Below are 19,409 nucleotides of genomic sequence, written 5' to 3'. Positions count from 1 at the left end.
ACATAGGGGGCTGTTTTGTATTTTAATTAGTTAGGGGGCAAAAATCGCAACTTTTGAAAAGATAGGGGGCCAAAAGTGCAATTAAGCCAATAAAAAAATATCCAAAAATTCACTTAGTTAATTTGATGTTATTTTTTTTTTTTTGACAAAATTTTTGATGTTATTATTCTACAACAACACTTAAAAAGAAATGGAACCAATATATAACATTAAAATCAATTTGTTCTTGTGAACTTTTTTTTTCTTCTTATTCTCGTGAACTTAACTCAATTGATATGAACATTGAATTACGGTGTGTGTTCACATGGGAAAGGTTAATCCTTTTCCACCATGGGAAAGTTGGATTCAATGATTAGATTAAGTGAAGAACATATTCTTAACATGTTCTCTCAACACTAGATTTTTCTTCACACTATCTTCCAACAATTTAAAAATTCTGAAAATTAATTTTCAGAAATTAAAAAAATCGAAAAAATATAAAAAAAATCAGATTTTTTTTTTAAATTCTGTAATTCATTTATTGAATGTCAGATTTCTTTTTTTTGAAAAAATAAAATTATAGTTTTTATTTTTCTAAAAAGAATATATTTTTTAATTTCATAATAAAATAAGATATTCTGAAAAATAAATAAAAATCCTAAAAAAAATATTTTGAAATTGAAGTTTTTTATTTTTCTAAGAAAATAAAATTCGGGAAAATAAGGTTTTTAAATAAAATTCTGGAATTTTTTTTTTCATTTTTTCAAAAAAAAAAATTCTAACATTCAATAAATGAATTGCAGAATTTTAAAAAAAAATTATCTGAATTTTTTTCGATTTTTTTAATTTTTGAAAATTATATTTCAGAATTTTTAAATTATTGGAAGATAGTGTGAAGAAAAATCTAGTGTTGAAAGAGCATGTTAAGAATATGTTCTTCACTTAATCTAATCATTGAATCCAACTTTTCCATGGTGGAAAAAGATTAACCTTTCACGTGTGAAATGCCACCTTGAATTATATATGTTATGATGGAAATTCAAACCACAAATTTCTTTTTGGACTTTCTCCGTCATTGCCTTGTTATTGCAAAGGTACTGTGGGGTAGAAGAACGTGATTGAGAAGCCATCAGCCCATCACCCATTTTGCGCGTCAAACTTAGTCCTTGTTTGTTTTGTTGTAGAACATGGTATTTGAATATCCGAAGCAAGTAAAGGAACCTAGATTTATTAACTATAATAATTATATGGAGAATGCGAACCAATGGTCAAGATATTGGTTAAACATAAAAAACAAATAAATTTTCATGAGAAAAGTATGTAATTATCTATGAAGTCCGGATATGAAATACGATACGGATACGATACTGCACTGATACGAAAAAATTTCAAAAATTAAGATACGATACGACTGAGATACGTTAATAAAAAAAATTATATATACAAATGTACAATATAATTATACCATTTTTTTAATATGAAAATATATTAACAAACAACATAAATCAGTCATAGGCTCGCAACACATCAACATAAATATAAATATAAATAATATTGACGATTAAGAGATTGATTATTAGCCAATTACATACACAATATATCCCAAAAAGAGCATCATCAGTGTTATACTATATCCAAAAGGAACATTGTTAGTATTATACTATATCGATCTAAAAAAGAAACACTATATTCAAAAAAGAACACATCACTACTCAAGAGTTAAGTTATTTTAGTTAACATTAATTGGGAAGTATCAGGGCAGATACCGGTGTAGGATAATGATCAGATACTCTCCTGATACGTATCAGGAAGTATCAGATAATTATTTTTAAAAAAAATAAATTTTAATCTTCGGATACTCTTCTGATACGTATCGGGTAGGTATCGGTGCAGGATACACAGGGGATACGGTACTTTTGAAGTATTGAGGCTTCATAGGTAACTATTATTTAATCAAAACAATTATTTATACATTCATTGACCAATGCTCTTCAGGCACTGGCCAATAAGACCTTAATTATAATAATCCCTACTTGCAGACTCTACAATTGAACATTTTGTTTTGGTGTATACGAATTAGTTAAATTCAGGCAAATGATTATTCCATTTACGGATAAAACAAAATCGGGTAATCTTAATTGATTGAATTTTGCACATTATGTCATATAAGTTGTTTAGCAACACGTCATTGAGCTAAGTAAGTAGCTTATAAATTATACAATGAGTCTCATTTCTCAGTATTTTTTTCCTCTAGAACACGTGGCAATAAACTTCACATTTGTAAACGAAATAGGAAGGAAGAATAGTTAGTAAACAATGGCTGCCTAGGAAGTTCATATAAAATAGTTTGAGAGTCTTGCATTTTCATATAAACTAATAATGTTGTTTGCATCACCAAAAGCAATGCATGTTCAGTTTCCCAATTATTTATTTTTAACAATTTTCTTAATCTTGAACTTGAACTTGTTTATTCCAAATGCATCTTCATTGACCTTTAATTTCACTAGCTTTGACCCGAATGACAAAAGCATAATCTATGAAGGATCAGCAAATCCTGCTTCATCAGCTATCCAACTTACAATCAACTATGGAAGCATTGGTAGAGCCACATATTACCAACCTATCCATCTTTGGAACAAAATCACAAACAATCTCACAGATTTCACATCTCATTTCACATTTACAATAGATTCACAGAATAGACAAATGTATGGAGATGGGATTGCATTCTTCCTAGCCCCTTATGGTTCAAAAAAGCCTAATGCAACAAAAGGTGGTTCTATGGGTCTAACACTTGATAATCAAAGGTTGAACTCAACTGATAATCCATTTGTTGCTGTGGAGTTTGATATCTATCGGAATCATTGGGATCCACCTCTTGAACATGCCGGAATCGACATCAACTCTATGCTGTCTGTTGCTAATGTTACATGGTTGGCTGATATCAAACAAGGTAGACTCAATGAGGCTTGGATCAATTACAATGCTAGTTCATTAAATCTAAGTGTTTTATTCACTGGTTTTAATAACGTAACTTCTAGCATTGTGAATCAACATTTATCTTCCATAGTTGATCTTAGACTTTATCTGCCAGAATTTGTTACTATTGGCTTCTCAGCTGCCACTGGAAATCGCACTGCTGTACACAGTATCTCTTCATGGGATTTTAGCTCAACTTTAGAAGGACAACAAGATAACAACAAAACAAACACACAAGACCCAGTTACAAAGTCTCCATCTTCAAACAAAAAGGCCAAGACAGGACTAGCAGTGGGATTGGGAACCGGTGGATTTGTTCTCATTGGTGTATTTGGTTTTATTTGGGTTTTCTTGTGGAGGAAAAGAAGAGAACAGGAAGATGGTGAATTTCAAGAGTACATGGGTGAAGATTTCGGAAGAGGGACAGGACCCAAGAAGTATACATATGCAGAATTAGCAAATGCAGCTAATAATTTCAAAGATGAGCATAAGCTAGGACAAGGAGGATTTGGAGGTGTTTATAGAGGCTTTCTAAAAGACACAAAATCTTATGTTGCTATTAAGAGTGTGTCAGAAGATTCTCATCAAGGGATAAAGGAATTTGCATCAGAAGTAACGATAATTAGCAAATTAAGGCATAGAAATCTAGTGCAATTGATTGGTTGGTGTCATCAAAGGAAAAAACTCTTGCTTGTGTATGAGTACATGCCAAATGGTAGTTTAGACATTCATCTTTTCAAGAAACAAAGTTTGTTGAAATGGGGTGTTAGATATACAATAGCTAAAGGCTTGGCATCTGCATTGTTGTACTTGCATGAAGAATGGGAACAATGTGTTGTACATAGAGACATAAAAGCAAGTAACATCATGTTGGATTCAGAATTTAACGCAAAACTTGGAGATTTCGGTTTAGCAAGGTTTGTGGATCATGCAAAAGGTGGACAAACCACAGCTTTAGCAGGGACTATGGGATACATGGCTCCTGAATGTGCTACCACAGGAAGGGCCAGTAAAGAAACCGATGTGTATAGTTTTGGAATTGTTGCTTTAGAGATAGCTTGTGGAAGAAAACCAATAATTAATGCTCAAGAAAATGAAATAAACATTGTGGAATGGGTTTGGGGGCTATATGGAAGAGGGAGAATTGTTGAAGCAGTAGATCCAAGACTAGATGGAGATTATGAAGAGGAACAAATCAAGTGCATGATGATTGTTGGTCTTTGGTGTGCTCATCCTGATCCTAATAATAGGCCTTCAATAAGACAAGCTATTCAAGTGCTTAATTTTGAAGTTCCATTGCCTAATCTTCCATCAAGTATGCCTGTACCAACATATCTTGATGGCCCTTTGAATTCATTCACTGCTCCATTCAACACAAATGGTTCAGAGGAAGGTCCAAACATGAATATAGAAAGCTTTAGTTCAAATACAAACTCATCTGGTTTGACTACTACAACTACTTCTAATGATGTTTCTCCTTCTATGTGACTTATGTATTCTAGATAAAATTAATTTTGTCTTAATCGGTCTTTCTTTCTTTTGAATCTATTTAAAACTTCTCTTTATGTATGTTTATTAATCACATTTTTTATGTCAAATATTTTTCATTTGTTCATTCAAATTGACTCGTCTCTCTTGTAAATTATTCTTCCTAGCATAACAAGCTCCAACTCGTTTTTAGAACACAAACAAAATAAAAAATGAGTACTACAGACTAATTTGTGATATGAAATAGTAGTACTAAGAAATAAGGATTACATTGTGCGAGTTCTCACTAGTATGAAATTAAATTAACTATATCAATTTCTGAATTGTCTCGTGAGAGTTCTGCATTTGTGAGCACACATGTGGATTGGAAGAGACTCCTGGAGCACACGTGTTCAATGCTGATTTTCCAGGAATGAAGAAGGAGGAAGCGAAAGTAGAGATTGAAGATGATAGGGTTCTTCAGATAAGTGGAAAAAGAAGCGTTGAGAAAGAAGATAAGAACGATCAATGGCATCCCGTGGAGCGTAGCAGTGGGAAGTTCATGAGGAGATTAAGATTGCCTGAGAATGCTAAAATGGATCAAATGAAAGCTGCAATGGAGAATGGCATTCTCACTGTCACTGTGCCTAAAAAAGAGATCAAGAATCATGAAGTTAAAACCATTGATATCTCTGGTAAAGTACAAATTGAGTTCTCTTACTTTGTTTTGCAGTTTAGAATTGTGTTTCTTTGCTTTAATGTAATAAGTTTTGTGTTCTGTGTGTGTAAGAAAGAAAGATAACATGTAATGTGTTTTGTAATTTTGAAAATATTATGTGAATAATATGTTTTTTTGGAAGAGTTTTAAATTGTACATTGTCTTATGCTTAGGTTTGGTGTAACTAATTAATTGTTTATCGAATTGTACCCATCGATTCTATCCAGTTCTGTCTAAAATACTAGATTAGTCAAATGTGCATGTCGGATGAGGGACACCCAATTGACTCAACCAAACCTAACCCTTTATACTAATGCATATTGATGATAAAAAAATTATGCAAAATATACAAGCACAAACGCAAATCAACAAGAAAAACATGCATAAATGAGAAAAAAAATCTTAAAAAAGAAATCTAACTATTGGTATGTATTTAGAAGTGCAGCCGATGGAGAAATGACATCAAAGGTTGATTGTGAGGTCCTTGTTTGGTTATTTTCAAAAGCAAGAGTCTTAGAGGATACGGAATAGCAAGATGAGTTTGAAGTTGAACTAAAGCTTTTTATATTCTGGTTTTGACTTTCCTCTGAATTATTTGTGCTGAATGGAGCTGAAAAAGAGTTTAAAGGCCCCTCAAGATATGTTGGTACAGGCATACTTGATGAAAGATTAGGAAGTGGAACTTCAAAATTAAGCACTTGAATAGCTTGTCTTATTGAAGGCCTATTATTAGGATCAGGATGAGCACACCAAAGACCAACAATCATCATGCACTTGATTTGTTCTTGTTCAAAATCTCCATCTAGTTTTGGATCTACTGCTTCAAGAATTTTCCCTCTTCCATATAGCCCCCAAACCCACTCCACAATATGTATTTCATTTTCTTGAGCCTTAAGGTTTATTATAGGTTTTCTTCCGCAAGCTATCTCTAAAGCAACAATACCAAAACTATACACGTCTGTTTCTTTACTAGCTCTTCCTGTGGTAGCACATTCAGGAGCCATGTATCCCAAAGTCCCTGCTAAAGCTGTAGTTTGTGCACCTTTTGCATGGTCCACAAACCTTGCTAAACCGAAATCTCCAAGTTTTGCATTAAACTCTGAATCCAACATGATGTTACTTGCTTTTATGTCTCTATGTACAACACATTGTTCCCATTCTTCATGCAAATATAACAGTGCAGAAGCCAAGCCTCTAGCTATTGTATATCTAACACCCCATTTCAAGAAACTTTGATTTTTGAAAAGATGAATGTCTAAACTACCATTTGGCATGTACTCATATACAAGTAAAAGCTTTTTTCTTTCATGACACCAACCAATCAATTGCACTAGATTTCTATGCCTTAATTTGCTAATAATTGTTACTTCTGATGCGAACTCCTTTATTCCTTGATGTGAATCTTCTGACACCCTCTTAACAGCAACATAAGATTTTGTGTCTTTAAGAAAACCTCTATAAACACCTCCAAATCCTCCTTGTCCTAGCTTATACTCGTCTTTGAAATCATTAGCTGCGTGTGCTAATTCTGCATATGTATACTTCCTAGGTCCTGCCCCCCTTCCAAAATCCTCTCCCATGTACTCTTCAAATTCACCATCTTCCTCTTCACTTTCTTTCTTCCACTTCTTCCACAACACAATGGAAAAAAGACCCAATACACCAATCAAAACAAATCCACCAATTCCTAATCCCACTGCTAGTCCCATAACAAGTCCTGTTTTTCCTTCGTCTTTGTGTGCTTCAAAATCTAAACTAGAGTTGAAGGACCATGACCTAAGAGTATGTTCCTCCCCCCAAAACAACCCTGTTGCTGAAGTGAAGCCAAATTCAACCCAATCAGGTAGGACTTCTCTTAGATTGACAATTTGAAACAAATTCTGTTGGATTGTGTTGTTATCTCCATAACCTGTGAAGGTGACACTTAAATTGTTTGAACTAGAATTGTAACTAATATCAACATCATATCCTCTTTCGTCCAAGCTAGTGAACCATTGGGTTGTGTAAGAAGTACTGATTGAATTAACATCAATCCCCACATGATCATATGTAGGATCCCATGTATTGACAAATGTATCAAATTCCACAGCCACAAAGGGATTTTCTTTTGTGTAATTTGGAGTAGCTAATTGAACGCTGCTCATGAGACCAATACCACTTCCATCTCTTGGAACAGGTAGTGGAAAATTGGGGTGTGCCAAATAGAAGGTGATTCCATCTGAATGATCGGTTTTGTTGAGGGTGTTGATAGTAAATGAGAAACGAGTAGTAAAATCCGTGACTTCACTCGTGTTTATGTTCCAAAGATGAAATAGTTTTGAATATGTGACTCTACCTAGACTGTCTTTCTCGTACCTCGTGAGTTGGAGGACTTGGTTGTCATGGTAGACATCACCTGAAAAATTTAAAGCATGTGTTTTGTCACTACTAAGGTTGTCATAGTTGAAAGTTAATGGAGCTGCATGAGATGTTACAAGAAGCGAGAGTGATAGTGTTACATGAAAGAAAGCAAGAAGATGAGGTTTCATATAGTTGCAAGACGATGCCATAACTGAAAATTTTATGTTGTGGAAATAATGGAACCATACAAAATGGCATGGCATGGAGTGGTTATGTGTATGTAGTAGATATTAGTTAATACTAATAGGGAAGATTACTTGCTTGTGTTGGGTGGTGGAATTAATCAATGAGTTTACCTTTGAATTAGTATGGTAACGGGTCAATCCGTTTGAGTACGATGTTTCAATGAATCCGTCCACGTTAATGTAAAAATGATCCACGTTTTCAAAATTCATTTGCTTCATTTTATACAACACGACCTGAATGATAACTTGTTCAAAATACATGTCGGATAATTTGTTTATATTTTTATTGATGAATGCTAATCTGTGCCCTCAAATGACACATGTTAACAAACTCATTATAGAAATATATGTATAAAAAAACGTGCATTCAACTTCTTAAAAGTTAAACTACTCCCTCCGTCCCAAATTGTATGACGTTTTGGGCATTTCACACATATTAAGAAATGTAATTAATATTGTGTGGGAAAAATATATTATGAGTTGTTTTACAAAATTATCTTCAATAAATGATATGTGAAAGATAAATGAAGGAATTGAAAGAAGAGAGAGTAATAAATAGTTAAGGATATAATAGAAAAAGTAATATTAATTTTTTATTGGTATTGTAAAGAGACATATAATTTGGGACAAATATTTTTTTTAAAGTGACATACAATTTGAGACGGAGGGAGTATCATGTTTTCCAATGTAAAATTGCTCTGTTTGAGTTCCTTAACATGTGTCATTAGGGCACAAATTAACATGACCCATTTTTATTTTATTTTTACAAATGTATCATTTAAACACCAAATCCTTCCTTGCTGGTAATTGTGTAACCTAAAGTGATTGTTTAAGGGTTATGCTAACCAACATATGTAATTTGATAACATTTTAATTTTTAAAAAGTTAAATTTATTATTTTTTATTCAATGTTATATTTTTTTATTTTATTCTCTTAACCAATGCACTTCATTTTTCAATGTTTAAACCCCACTAACTTACCTATTTGAGGCAATTATTTTCATTTTTTTTTCTTTTCTTATTGTTCTTTCTAGCATTGCAAGATCCAACTCTTTCTTAGAACCATTAATTTTAAAAAATAAATATTGATAAAGAAGTCTTTAACGGATGATAGCATTTATAATAGAAAAGATGGTGTAAACTAGGGCTCATGAGTTTGGATATGCGAAGATAAGACTTATGAATTATGTAGTAAGGAGAATGAATTAGATAGAGGTAGTCAAATGATTAGGAGAGAAACATCTAGGAAACTATAAAAGAAACTATTAAAAAAAAATCCATAAACTAATGTGTTGGATATAAATGTGTTGTATGATGAAATATTGTGACGTGGTTTGATTCATGTAGCCGACCTCACTTATTTGAATGAAGTTTGTTTGTTGTTTTTGTTGATAAAAATATTTTAACACTCTAATATCCCTAAAGTTCGGTTGGGTACGTACTCATTATCTAATCATTTAATATTATGTCATATTTTTATATTAATTTATTTTAAAATGAATTTTGAGCGACATTAAGGGAAATTTCGTAGTTTTAGGGGTTCTTAAGAGATATGGAGGTGGCTCAAAAAGAAATCTTCTAGTAAGCAACACAACTTTTGTTTTAGCCCAATATCAATTAATTCGGGTTCAAAGCCCAAGCCCAACTAGAATGTTCTTTTGATCCCAAAGGAGAAAACCTAGAACGTTCCTCTCCCACATTTGGCGCGGAAACATCAGAGCCAAATTGAAGAGAAGATGTCACTGAGAGAATTCTGCATTCCTGAGCACACGTGTGGATTGGAAGGAGACCCCAGAAGTAGATGTGTTCAAGGCGGATCTTCCAGGAATGAAGAAGGAGGAAGTGAAAGTAGAGATTGAAGATGATATGGTTCTTCAGATAAGCGGAGAGAGAAATGAGAATGCTAAAATGGATCAAGTGAAAGCTGCAATTGGAGAATGGTGTTCTCACTGTTACCGTGCCACAAGAAGAGGTTAAGAAGCCTGAAGTGAAGACCATTGATATCTCTGGTTAGATACTAATCGAGTTCCATGTTAGAATGATGTTCTTTGCTTGCATGTGTTTTGTGTACTGTGTGTATGAAGGAAAATCATGTAATGTGTTTTTTAATTTTGAGAAAATTTTATGTGCAGTAAATATCATATTCCAATTTTCCAGTTTATTTTTATCTTTGAAACAAATTTTCTAGTTAATTACAGCCGAAAATATACATACTCTTCAAAAACTTCGATTAACACATTCAAAAGCTTTGAAGTAGTTTTTGTTAATTGAATATTTATAAGGTTAAATTGATATTTAGACTAGAACTTTAATCAGTCTGTATCTTTTGTTTAGTTTCACCCATTCAATGGTTGCCGGTCAACATATAATCAATCCTTGACGACCAAATCATCTCTAGGTACAGCATTGATGGAAAATTCACTTTTTTTTCTTTCCAAAAATGCTTGTAATCTAAGAAGCGCTATAGCGGATGCACCATTGACTTAGACATGTCGACACCAGTAAAAAATTGATTAAATATAGTCATATGAGCCGGTGTTGGACACTGGACATGCCTTCCGGATGTGTCGATGCAGGTGCTAGATAGTTTAATTCCCCTTATATGACTTACAGAATAGTTGGTTCAAAAAAAGCTTACAGAATGGTTATATGTGTAAAACTTACAGAATGTTGGTTATATGTATAAATGAAAAGTGCTACAATTGTAAGCACATTTAACTCACAAATCCCAAACTGGATATGAATAACCAATATCCTAGTGATAAATGACTACATTCTGCTTACATTTCTGCTTACATACAAGTTCTGGCTAACCTGTAGACCTAAAGAAAGAAGGAACGGAGAAAAATTGCTCATTAGTTGTAGGAGATAGAGAGGCTAAGAATGGCATGTTTAGTGGAAGAATTGGTAATGGAGCTTCAAAGTTGAGCACCTTAATCACTTTCTTTATCGATGGTCTTGAAGTGATATCTGGATTAGCACACCAAAGTCCAACAACTAGCAAACATTCCAATTGCTTCACATCAAATATCCCACATAGCTTTGGATCTGCTGCTACAATTAGATTTCTCAATCCATACAGCTCCCAAACCCATTCAACTAATGATACTTCACCCTCTAATTCTTGGTGGTGTATGGCTTTTTTTCCACAGGCTATCTCCAACAAAACAACCCCAAAACTAAATATATCTGATTCTTTTCTAGCCTTGCTTGTGTCAATGTATTCAGGTGCTAGGTAACCTCGGGTTCCAGCTACAACTGTGGTTTCTGACCCTTTCTCATGATCCATCAACCTAGCTAGACCAAAATCCCCTAGCTTAGTATTGAAGTCGGAGTCCAACATTATGTTGCTTGATTTTATGTCCCTATGAATCACACATTTTTCCCATTCTTCCTGCAAATAAAGCAATGCCGAGGCCAACCCAAGAGCTATATTGTACCTTAAGTTCCAAGGCAAGATGCTTCCTCCGCGAAAAAGATGAAAGTCTAAGCTGCCATTAGGCATGTATTCGTATATCAGGATAAGTTCATTCTTCTTGTGGCACCAACCAGTGAGTTTCACTAAATTTCTATGCCTCAACTGGCTAATGATCTTCACTTCTGCGGAGTATTGTTTTACACCCTGCCTTGAATCTGCTGAAATCCTCTTGATAGCTGCAACTGAGTTCGAGTCTTTAAAATAGCCCTTATAAACACCGCCAAAACCACCTTGGCCTAGCTTCTGTGTCTCTTCAAAGTTGTTTGTTGCATTCAACAATTCATAATAACTAATCTTCTTTGGTCCAGCACCCATTTGGAATTCATCATCCATATCCTGATCAGAAGTGGTTTCTGAAGTAGGTTCATCTTCTTTTCCTTTGTTCTTCTTCCACAAGAAAATGATTAAAATTGCTACTAAACTCCAAGACAAACATACACCACCAACTGCCAATCCCTCCCACAATTTAGTCTTCCGAGGATCAACTACAAAATAACTTGGTTGGCTTGTACTAAAAGACCATGAGAGCAGCATATGTTCCTCGTCCACTTTTCCTGTTGAAGCTGATATGCCAACCCTAACATACTCTGGTAAATGCTCTCTTAGATTAATGATGTGTGAAAAGTTCTGTGGCTCTTGCCATGCGTTCAATCTGTATCCAGTGAAAGAAACATTCAGAACATTATTTCTGGATATGTATTCGATGCTACAATTATAAACCATCCTTTCCGAAACATTTGAGAACCATTCGATATTTGTGTCGGACACCACAGAATTGATATTCACTCCCACGTGGGGGAACCCTGGGTCCCAAATATTTTTGTGCGTGTCAAACTCCACTAACACAATTGAATACTCAGTTGAGTTTAAAGCAACTTCGTTTGCAGGCACAAGACCAAAACCCCCTCCACCTCCTATACGATTTGCTTTTGTGAGATTTGAGCTTGCTAGGAAGAATGCCAAACCATCTCCATAAGAACTGTGATTTGAAAATATAGTAAAAGAAAACTTCGTCCTAAAGTCATACACTTCATTTGTGCTTCTGTTATAAAGTTTGATAAGTTTGGGACTTGTGACTCGACCAACACTAGAAGCCTTATCTGGGTCATCAGTATACCCAGTGAGTTGAATAATATTGTCAGAATCTTCAATAGTGGCATCACCATCAAGCTCTGGTAGCTCTTTACAGTTGTGATTAAACATAGGGTAATCAAAAGACACAAGGTGGGCATGTGCAAGAGGGATTATCAGGAAAAGCATAATTGTTCCCCTTGCATAGCAGAATATAGGAGGAGCCATTTGTCTAGCTTAGCTATGTCAGAGTTGTTTAGCTTCATGTTTGAAGTCTAATACTTTCATGGACGTATTTATTCCTGTTCTTTATTTGTCATGTATCTAGCTTCCTCTCTCATATGTAAATTATGTATTTTAATTATTACATAGTCTAGATTTTGTACATCCACAACTCTTGTTGATGGAAACATCACAATCATACTCCATAAGAGTTAACGGACAGAAAAGTTTAAAGTTGTAAGATTGTTCTAAATAGGAACAAACTATGTTGGGTGGATAACGGAAACATTAAGGAGATAAAAGATATATAGAACTAAAATATAAATTAAATTTGTTCATGCACGATTTAATATTTTAAAAATAGATAATCAAGTTTTGTCTTTTGGCTAAGGCTAAGGATATCAAACGAAGTCCGTAAACATACACTTAATATCATTTTGCAATGTTGCCTAAGGCACAAGTTATCAAACTTCATAATCATTTAGGACACTTGTCACCCATTCTCTCTCAAAAGCCACACATGCATCTCATGTATTTAATAGCAGTTCAAGTGCTCCTAGTAAATTTTTCTGAGGCATCTTACGTGTTCACAGTGCATTCTTCAAATTTTGAATGAATGTCTTCTGACAGTATTTTCTTAGACAGAGCTGAGCTCACGTAGTATTTAGCTATAAAGCACCAACATATACATTTCACATGGCACTGACACTAACAGATAGACACTCATAATAATTTGAGAAAATAGTATATTGAATATAATCACATGTACCAGATACGTGCCGGTGTCGACCGTCAATATTTATGAAGAGGATTGTCAACCGTCACTAGAATTTTCAATAATTTTTTTGAGTACAAGTGGTTCGCCTTAGAACTCACGCAAATAATATTGATCGAAATTTTACCAATTTTATCAGAGTTTGTGTGAGGTAACTCATTTTCGTAACCTAGTATCATAACCCCGTACGAGTTTAAGAGTTAACTCAAGAGTTTGACAACCTTGAGTTTTGGTACTACATATTTAGAGAAAACTGTATAACATGATTTTTAGTAATAGGTAAATTTGTAATTTGTATGTATATTTGCTCAGGAAAAAAAACGAGTGAACATATATGTTGCAAATAATAATGTTAAATATTTTGTTCCTATACACAGAAGTTATCCAATGATTGTTACACTCTACCTATTTCTAACTATTTGTCCAATATATAGACGAAACTGAAGAAAAAAGTGCTTTTATTGTTGGAGGAAGATAGGTTGGCACAGGCATTTTTTCTGGAAGTATTGGTGAAGGAGACTCAAATTTGAGAACCTGAATCACTTGTCTTATAGAAGGCCTGAATGAATAATCTGGATGAACACACCAAAGGCCAACAATCACCAAACGTTCCAGTTGTTGCTCATCAAATGCTCCACATAACTTGGGATCAACTGCTTCAAGGAACTTCCCCAATCCATAGAGCTCCCAAACCCACTCCACTACACTTATTTGACCCTCTTTTTCTTCTCTTTCAATAGCTTTCCTTCCACTGGCTATTTCCAATAACACTACTCCAAAGCTGAATATATCAGATTCCTTGGTAGGCTTTCCTGATGTGAAATATTCAGGTGCAATATAACCCCTTGTCCCAGCTATAATTGTGGTTTGTGACCCCGTCTCATGATCTACAAGCCTAGCTAAACCAAAATCACCAAGCCGAGCATTGAAACATGAATCCAACATAATGTTACTGGATTTAATGTCCCTGTGAAGCACACACTGTTCCCATTCTTCCTGTAGGTAAAGCAATGCTGAAGCCAAGCCCAATGCTATATTATACCTCATTGTCCATGTCAATAAGCTCTTTTTACTGTATAGATGAGAATCTAAGCTTCCATTTGACATGAACTCATATATAAGAAGAAAATCATTCTTCCTATGGCACCAACCAAGAAGTTGTACTAAATTCCTGTGTCTCAATTGGCTTATGACCTTCACTTCAGTGGCGTATTCTAGTATTCCCTGTCTAGACTCTCTTGATATCCTCTTGACAGCAACATAGGAATTTAAGTCTTTCAAATAACCTTTGTATACACCACCAAAACCACCTTGCCCTACCTTACCTGACTCTGAAAATTTATTTGTTGCACTCACTAGTTCATTGTAGGAAAATCTCTTAGGTCCAGATCCCTTTTGGAATTCATCATCCATGTTGAGATCAAAACCAAACTCTTCTTTTCTCCCTCTACTCATCTTCCATAATAGAGTACAAACCAACCCTGATAAACTCACAGCCAAGCCTGTACCAATTCCAAGCCCCACCTTCAATCCCATCTTGTTTTCTTTTTCAGAAATTATAGGACTGGGGATCGGTGCCACTACCTGATTTTTGGTCTCATCACTTAGTAGACTTGAACTAAATGACCATGATCGGAGAGTATGCACCTCATACAATATTCCTGTTGCAGCAGAGAAGCCAACAATAACCCTCTCTGGTAAGACATCTCTCAAATCAACCTTGTGTGATATGTACTCTTCAAATGGTTTATCATCATCATCATCATACATGGTGAATGAAACACTCAAATTTAGAGTGCTTGATTTGTACTCAATGCTACAATTGTAAACTCTCCGTTCTTGAATATTTGTCAACCATGGCTTAGTTATGTTAGACCTCATAGAGTTGAAATTCAAGCCAACATGAGTGCCTTCACCTGGAGGGTCCCATGGATTATTGAAGGTGTCAAACTCCACTGCCACAAAAGAGTGCTGAGTTGATTTTAGCACTTGATTTCCATCCACAAGGCCAAGACCACCTCCTTCTGAAATATTCTTCAAAAGTGGGAGAGCTGGATCAGCCAAGAAGAATACCATTCCATCTCCATAATCTCTTTTGTTTGAATATACGACAAAGGAAAACTTGGTGGTGAAGTCAGAGAGGTTTCCAGAGTTCAAATCCCAGAGACGCATTTGTTTGAAACTTGTGACTCGCCCGACACTGTAATTGTTGTTTTGGTCAAGGGTATTAGAAGTGATTTGAATAGCTCCTTTATAAGGAGAAGCATCTCCTTCCCAATTGACATCACCATTCTTAAAGTAGGGGTATTCAAATGATAGTGAGTTTGCAATATGGATTATTTGGAGGGTGGAAATGATTCCTATTGTATAACATAAAACAAGAGTTTGAGTGTGAAGACTAACATACAAAGGAGCCATCTGTGACTGTAAAAGAAAGTAAGGTGTTCAAAAAAATTGTGTGGAACATTATCACATATCATATCTATGTAAGTAAGACTTTAAGGTTGTTGCAGCGAGGTGCCTAGATTTTATTTATTAATAATTGTGTTACCTTGTCTGCCACCATGTAAGATAGAAGAATGAGCGATGACCCCAATGATTTTGATCCATAGTGGTATAGACGTCACACAAAAAAAATTGACTTAAATGAATGTTGGCATGTAGCCTTTAGGATCCTTTTACAGCAAATGACCGGCGACTGTGTATCCAAGATAACACTTGAACAAAGTGAGTGAGCGATTCTGAAGAGATTCAATTAGGAAACCAAGTGTGAAAAAAAATTGATCAAATAAAAATAGAAGCTAGATTGTATTGGAATATGGCAAGGGAAGGGTGATACTCATCCCTTACATATTATAAGTCATTTGGCATTGGCAACTAGTCAAGAAAAAGAAAAAAGTCGTTTGGCAAATACAATTTGCCTCTGTCTTGGCAAGGCTAAACCACTAATTTATGGAAGATAATTTATATAATTTATTTATTAATAATTTCAATAAATGGTATTGGAAGTAGTGGTGACCAGGGGTGGAGGGCGGCGACCACTAGTGGCATTTTTTCAATTGAATAAAAATATTTAATTTTTAACATAGTTATAATAATTTTTTGTTTTATATTAAAGTGATCAATTTCTTTTGAAAAAATAAATTGATCCATTGAATTTCATAAAAAAACAGTTTGTCAGAAATAGCCGTAGAGATTTCAATATTACAAATTCTTTGATGAAGTTCAATGGAATATTGAAACGTAATAGAATACTTTAACAACAAGGTATTATCTGTCTTCTTGTGGAATGTGACTTTTAAGGTGTCTCTCAGATTGTTCAATGCACTTCAACTTATATTGGAGCTCTTCAATCTCTCATACTCAACATTCTTCATCTTATCCATCTTTTTGATTGAAATGTCTCATTGAAACATATTTATAGAGAGTCTAACTATTGGATTATCCTTCAATCTCGTTGAAGCATATTTTCTTACCAACTTAGGTCGTTTGGATTCTTTCTTTGGACAATTCTTCAATCTCCTTACTCCTCTTTAGCCCTTAAACTTCAATTTGATGTAAGGGGATGTAGTATCTCTAGACTAATTCCTTAGTCTTTTTACAATTTCCTTCTTTAATAAAAAAAAAGTTCGTCAAAAATAAAAATGAAAAAAAGGTCCATAAGACTGTTAAACAGATAGATTGAATGAATTGTATGACCAAGAATAATTGTATCCATACGTTTCACTCTTCATTCAACAACAAATTTTTTAACCAAAATAAAATGAGTAAATAGTCAATTTCTTTTCTGAAATTGTAAGTTTCGTCAATTACCTCCCTAAAATTAACAAAACTTCAATTACTCCCCCTAAAATTGCATAACGTTAATCAATTTACCCCTCCGTCAAAATTTTCTGTTAATTGTTTACGGTTATGATCAAATACCCCCCTGAAATTTTGCACTTATGTGCAAAATGCCCCCTAAACTTAAAAATTTAGATTTTTTTCTTACCAAAAATCATACATTTAGTTCTTCAAGTAGTATATTGTACCTATTATCATAAAAATTCTATTCACAAGAAAATGAATGAATATATGCCAAAGAAATCATGGTTTTGTCATGTGCAGCTTTTTCATTCATATTTCATATTTATCAATAAGGAGCATGATAAATTTTTTACAAATAAGGTAAAACTAAAAATCAAACATTAAAAAGATATCAAGTTGTTGAAATAAACCAAGACAAGAATGTCATAGCAGCAGAAAATTAATATCTATCACATAACTTTGTAGTACAATGTGATATACCGGCTTCATGCAGAAGGTCTATGACATAATCTATTTAACATGCTGCAACTAATAGATATGGCATTTCATGCGTTATAAAAATTATATCATTAATTAAGTTGCAAATTCACAAACCTAAGCCTTGTTTCTTCTTCTTTATGCAGATATTAACCTATGAATTTTCTTTATGAACACACAATTATCAAAGACTTGTGTACTTTATGACTGCATACTCTAACATAATTACCAACTTGTGTAAAAAAAGTCTTCTAAATATGTATATATTTAAAACACATGAGAGTAACATACCTTCCATAAAGATTTATATGACCAATAGCTACATAAACATACATTCCATAAAGATTTATATGATCAATAATTGTTAATTGTTTGCCTTTAATATCTTTTGAGTCAAGGATAAAAAAAAAATATAAATTTTCAAATTTATGGGGCATTTTGCACATAAGTGCAAAATTTCAGGGGGGGTATTTGATCATAACTGTAAACAGTTAACATAATAATTTGACGGAGGGAATAAATTGATTAACATTATACAATTTCAGAGGAGTAATCGAAGTTTTGTTAATTTCAATAAGGTAATTGACGAAACCTATAATTTCAAAGGAGAAATTGACTATTTACTCAAAATAAAATATATTACGTTCATTTTCTTTCTTCTTTTACCACATAATAATGGTTTTAAATTCATCACATAATAATAATAGTTTCAAGGACAATCAAATTAATAGAAATGGTTTTCCATCAATTATTACAAAGTTTGTTATTAAAATCAAGTCTCTTTCGATGTACTTGTTCAAAAAACAAAAGAAAATAAGTCTATTTCCACTATTTTTATTGCACTAACGTTTGAAAATTATAAACGATATTTTTTTATAAAATTTAAATTTTGATTAAAAGTAAAAAAAATATAAATGCTTTTTGCTTTCAAATTATAACAAATTCAACTAACCATGATTATATATTTTAATGACACAACAATATGCAAAAAAATATATAATCTAAATTCTTTTTTTTAATGACACCAACAACAATCTATATAAAGAGTTGTTTAAGAAAATAATTGGATAATGCAAAAGTAAACTTTTTAAAGGATAAATAAATAAAAAAATTGGACATATATATACTCATATCGTGTTTGTTACACTTTTATTTTAATATTTGAATTTTTTTTGTTTATTTGTTATATGTGTTATTTGTATTGAAAGTTGATGGTAATTTTGAAGAGGCAAAATAGACTATTTTCTTTTTATATATAGTATATATAAGGGATATTAAAATAATTTTATTAATTTATTATTGGGATATCTATTGATAAAAATGCTACTAAATCTGCATTCATATTTATTAACTAATGTATAATTGAAAATATTTATTTATTTTATTTGTACGTATTTGGTTAAGCTACATGATTCGTACGCGTGACAGATTTTATTTGCGGACATGGTTATTTTTTTTCCTCATCACCCCTAACACTACTAAAAATAACTTTTAAACATTCACAAAAAATATTCAAGTAACTTTCTAAATTTCTATGTCTGTTTTTTGTTTTAAGGGAAATGTTTATGTCTGTTTTAACTCTCATAATGTTCAACACTTAATCTTGTTTATACAACAACTCTGGATTAAAAAAGGCATCCTAGTACTGTACTGCTATTTCTGAGGAATATATATTATTACTTTATTTGACTGGATTCCTGAAGTAGAACTTCAACAGTCCCAGGATACCATACATTCACTGACACGTCATCATAAATTTGTAACACGCTGTCATTTTCGTACAGGTAGGTACTCTATGTTATTTATGTATTGTGACTTGAGCTGTTTGTGATTCTCATTTGACAATTTTCT

General features: G+C 33.3%; 4 protein-coding genes and 2 pseudogenes across 4 annotated transcripts; 3 read left to right on the top strand and 3 right to left on the bottom strand.

The window, feature by feature from the left end:
- Nucleotides 1–2,254: 2,254 nt before the first annotated feature.
- LOC11405239 (L-type lectin-domain containing receptor kinase IX.1) lies at nucleotides 2,255–4,523 on the top strand. The gene has a single exon (XM_024782065.2). It carries the CDS (start codon nucleotides 2,359–2,361, stop codon nucleotides 4,444–4,446), a length of 2,088 nt encoding a protein of 695 aa, XP_024637833.2. The 5' UTR covers nucleotides 2,255–2,358; the 3' UTR covers nucleotides 4,447–4,523.
- LOC112421259 (18.1 kDa class I heat shock protein-like) lies at nucleotides 4,523–5,227 on the top strand (annotated as a pseudogene).
- LOC11406814 (L-type lectin-domain containing receptor kinase IX.1) lies at nucleotides 5,203–7,903 on the bottom strand. The gene has a single exon (XM_003608315.3). It carries the CDS (start codon nucleotides 7,744–7,746, stop codon nucleotides 5,563–5,565), a length of 2,184 nt encoding a protein of 727 aa, XP_003608363.3. The 5' UTR covers nucleotides 7,747–7,903; the 3' UTR covers nucleotides 5,203–5,562.
- Nucleotides 7,904–9,474: 1,571 nt separating this feature from the next.
- Nucleotides 9,475–9,895, top strand: LOC112420913 (18.2 kDa class I heat shock protein-like; annotated as a pseudogene).
- Nucleotides 9,896–10,246: 351 nt separating this feature from the next.
- LOC11409269 (L-type lectin-domain containing receptor kinase IX.1) lies at nucleotides 10,247–12,505 on the bottom strand. Its single transcript, XM_003608313.3, has one exon. The coding sequence runs from the start codon at nucleotides 12,503–12,505 to the stop codon at nucleotides 10,538–10,540; it is 1,968 nt and encodes a 655-aa protein (XP_003608361.1). The 3' UTR covers nucleotides 10,247–10,537.
- A 1,108-nt stretch (nucleotides 12,506–13,613) lies between these two features.
- On the bottom strand, nucleotides 13,614–16,197 carry LOC11413351 (L-type lectin-domain containing receptor kinase IX.1). The gene has a single exon (XM_003608312.4). It carries the CDS (start codon nucleotides 15,690–15,692, stop codon nucleotides 13,686–13,688), a length of 2,007 nt encoding a protein of 668 aa, XP_003608360.1. The 5' UTR covers nucleotides 15,693–16,197; the 3' UTR covers nucleotides 13,614–13,685.
- Between the last annotated feature and the right edge of the window lie 3,212 nt (nucleotides 16,198–19,409).

The sequence above is a fragment of the Medicago truncatula genome, chromosome 4, assembly GCF_003473485.1.
Source record: "Medicago truncatula cultivar Jemalong A17 chromosome 4, MtrunA17r5.0-ANR, whole genome shotgun sequence".
NCBI classification, from domain to species: Eukaryota; Viridiplantae; Streptophyta; class Magnoliopsida; order Fabales; family Fabaceae; genus Medicago; species Medicago truncatula.
The sequence above is the reverse complement of the archived record's forward strand: the minus strand, read 5'-3'. Positions and strand labels throughout refer to the sequence as shown.

Coding starts and splice junctions, on each gene's coding strand:
- LOC11405239 (XM_024782065.2), top strand. CDS start 2,359: ATGTTGTTTGCATCACCAAAAGCAATGCATGTTCAGTTTCCCAATTAT.
- LOC11406814 (XM_003608315.3), bottom strand. CDS start 7,746: ATGCCATGCCATTTTGTATGGTTCCATTATTTCCACAACATAAAATTT.
- LOC11409269 (XM_003608313.3), bottom strand. CDS start 12,505: ATGGCTCCTCCTATATTCTGCTATGCAAGGGGAACAATTATGCTTTTC.
- LOC11413351 (XM_003608312.4), bottom strand. CDS start 15,692: ATGGCTCCTTTGTATGTTAGTCTTCACACTCAAACTCTTGTTTTATGT.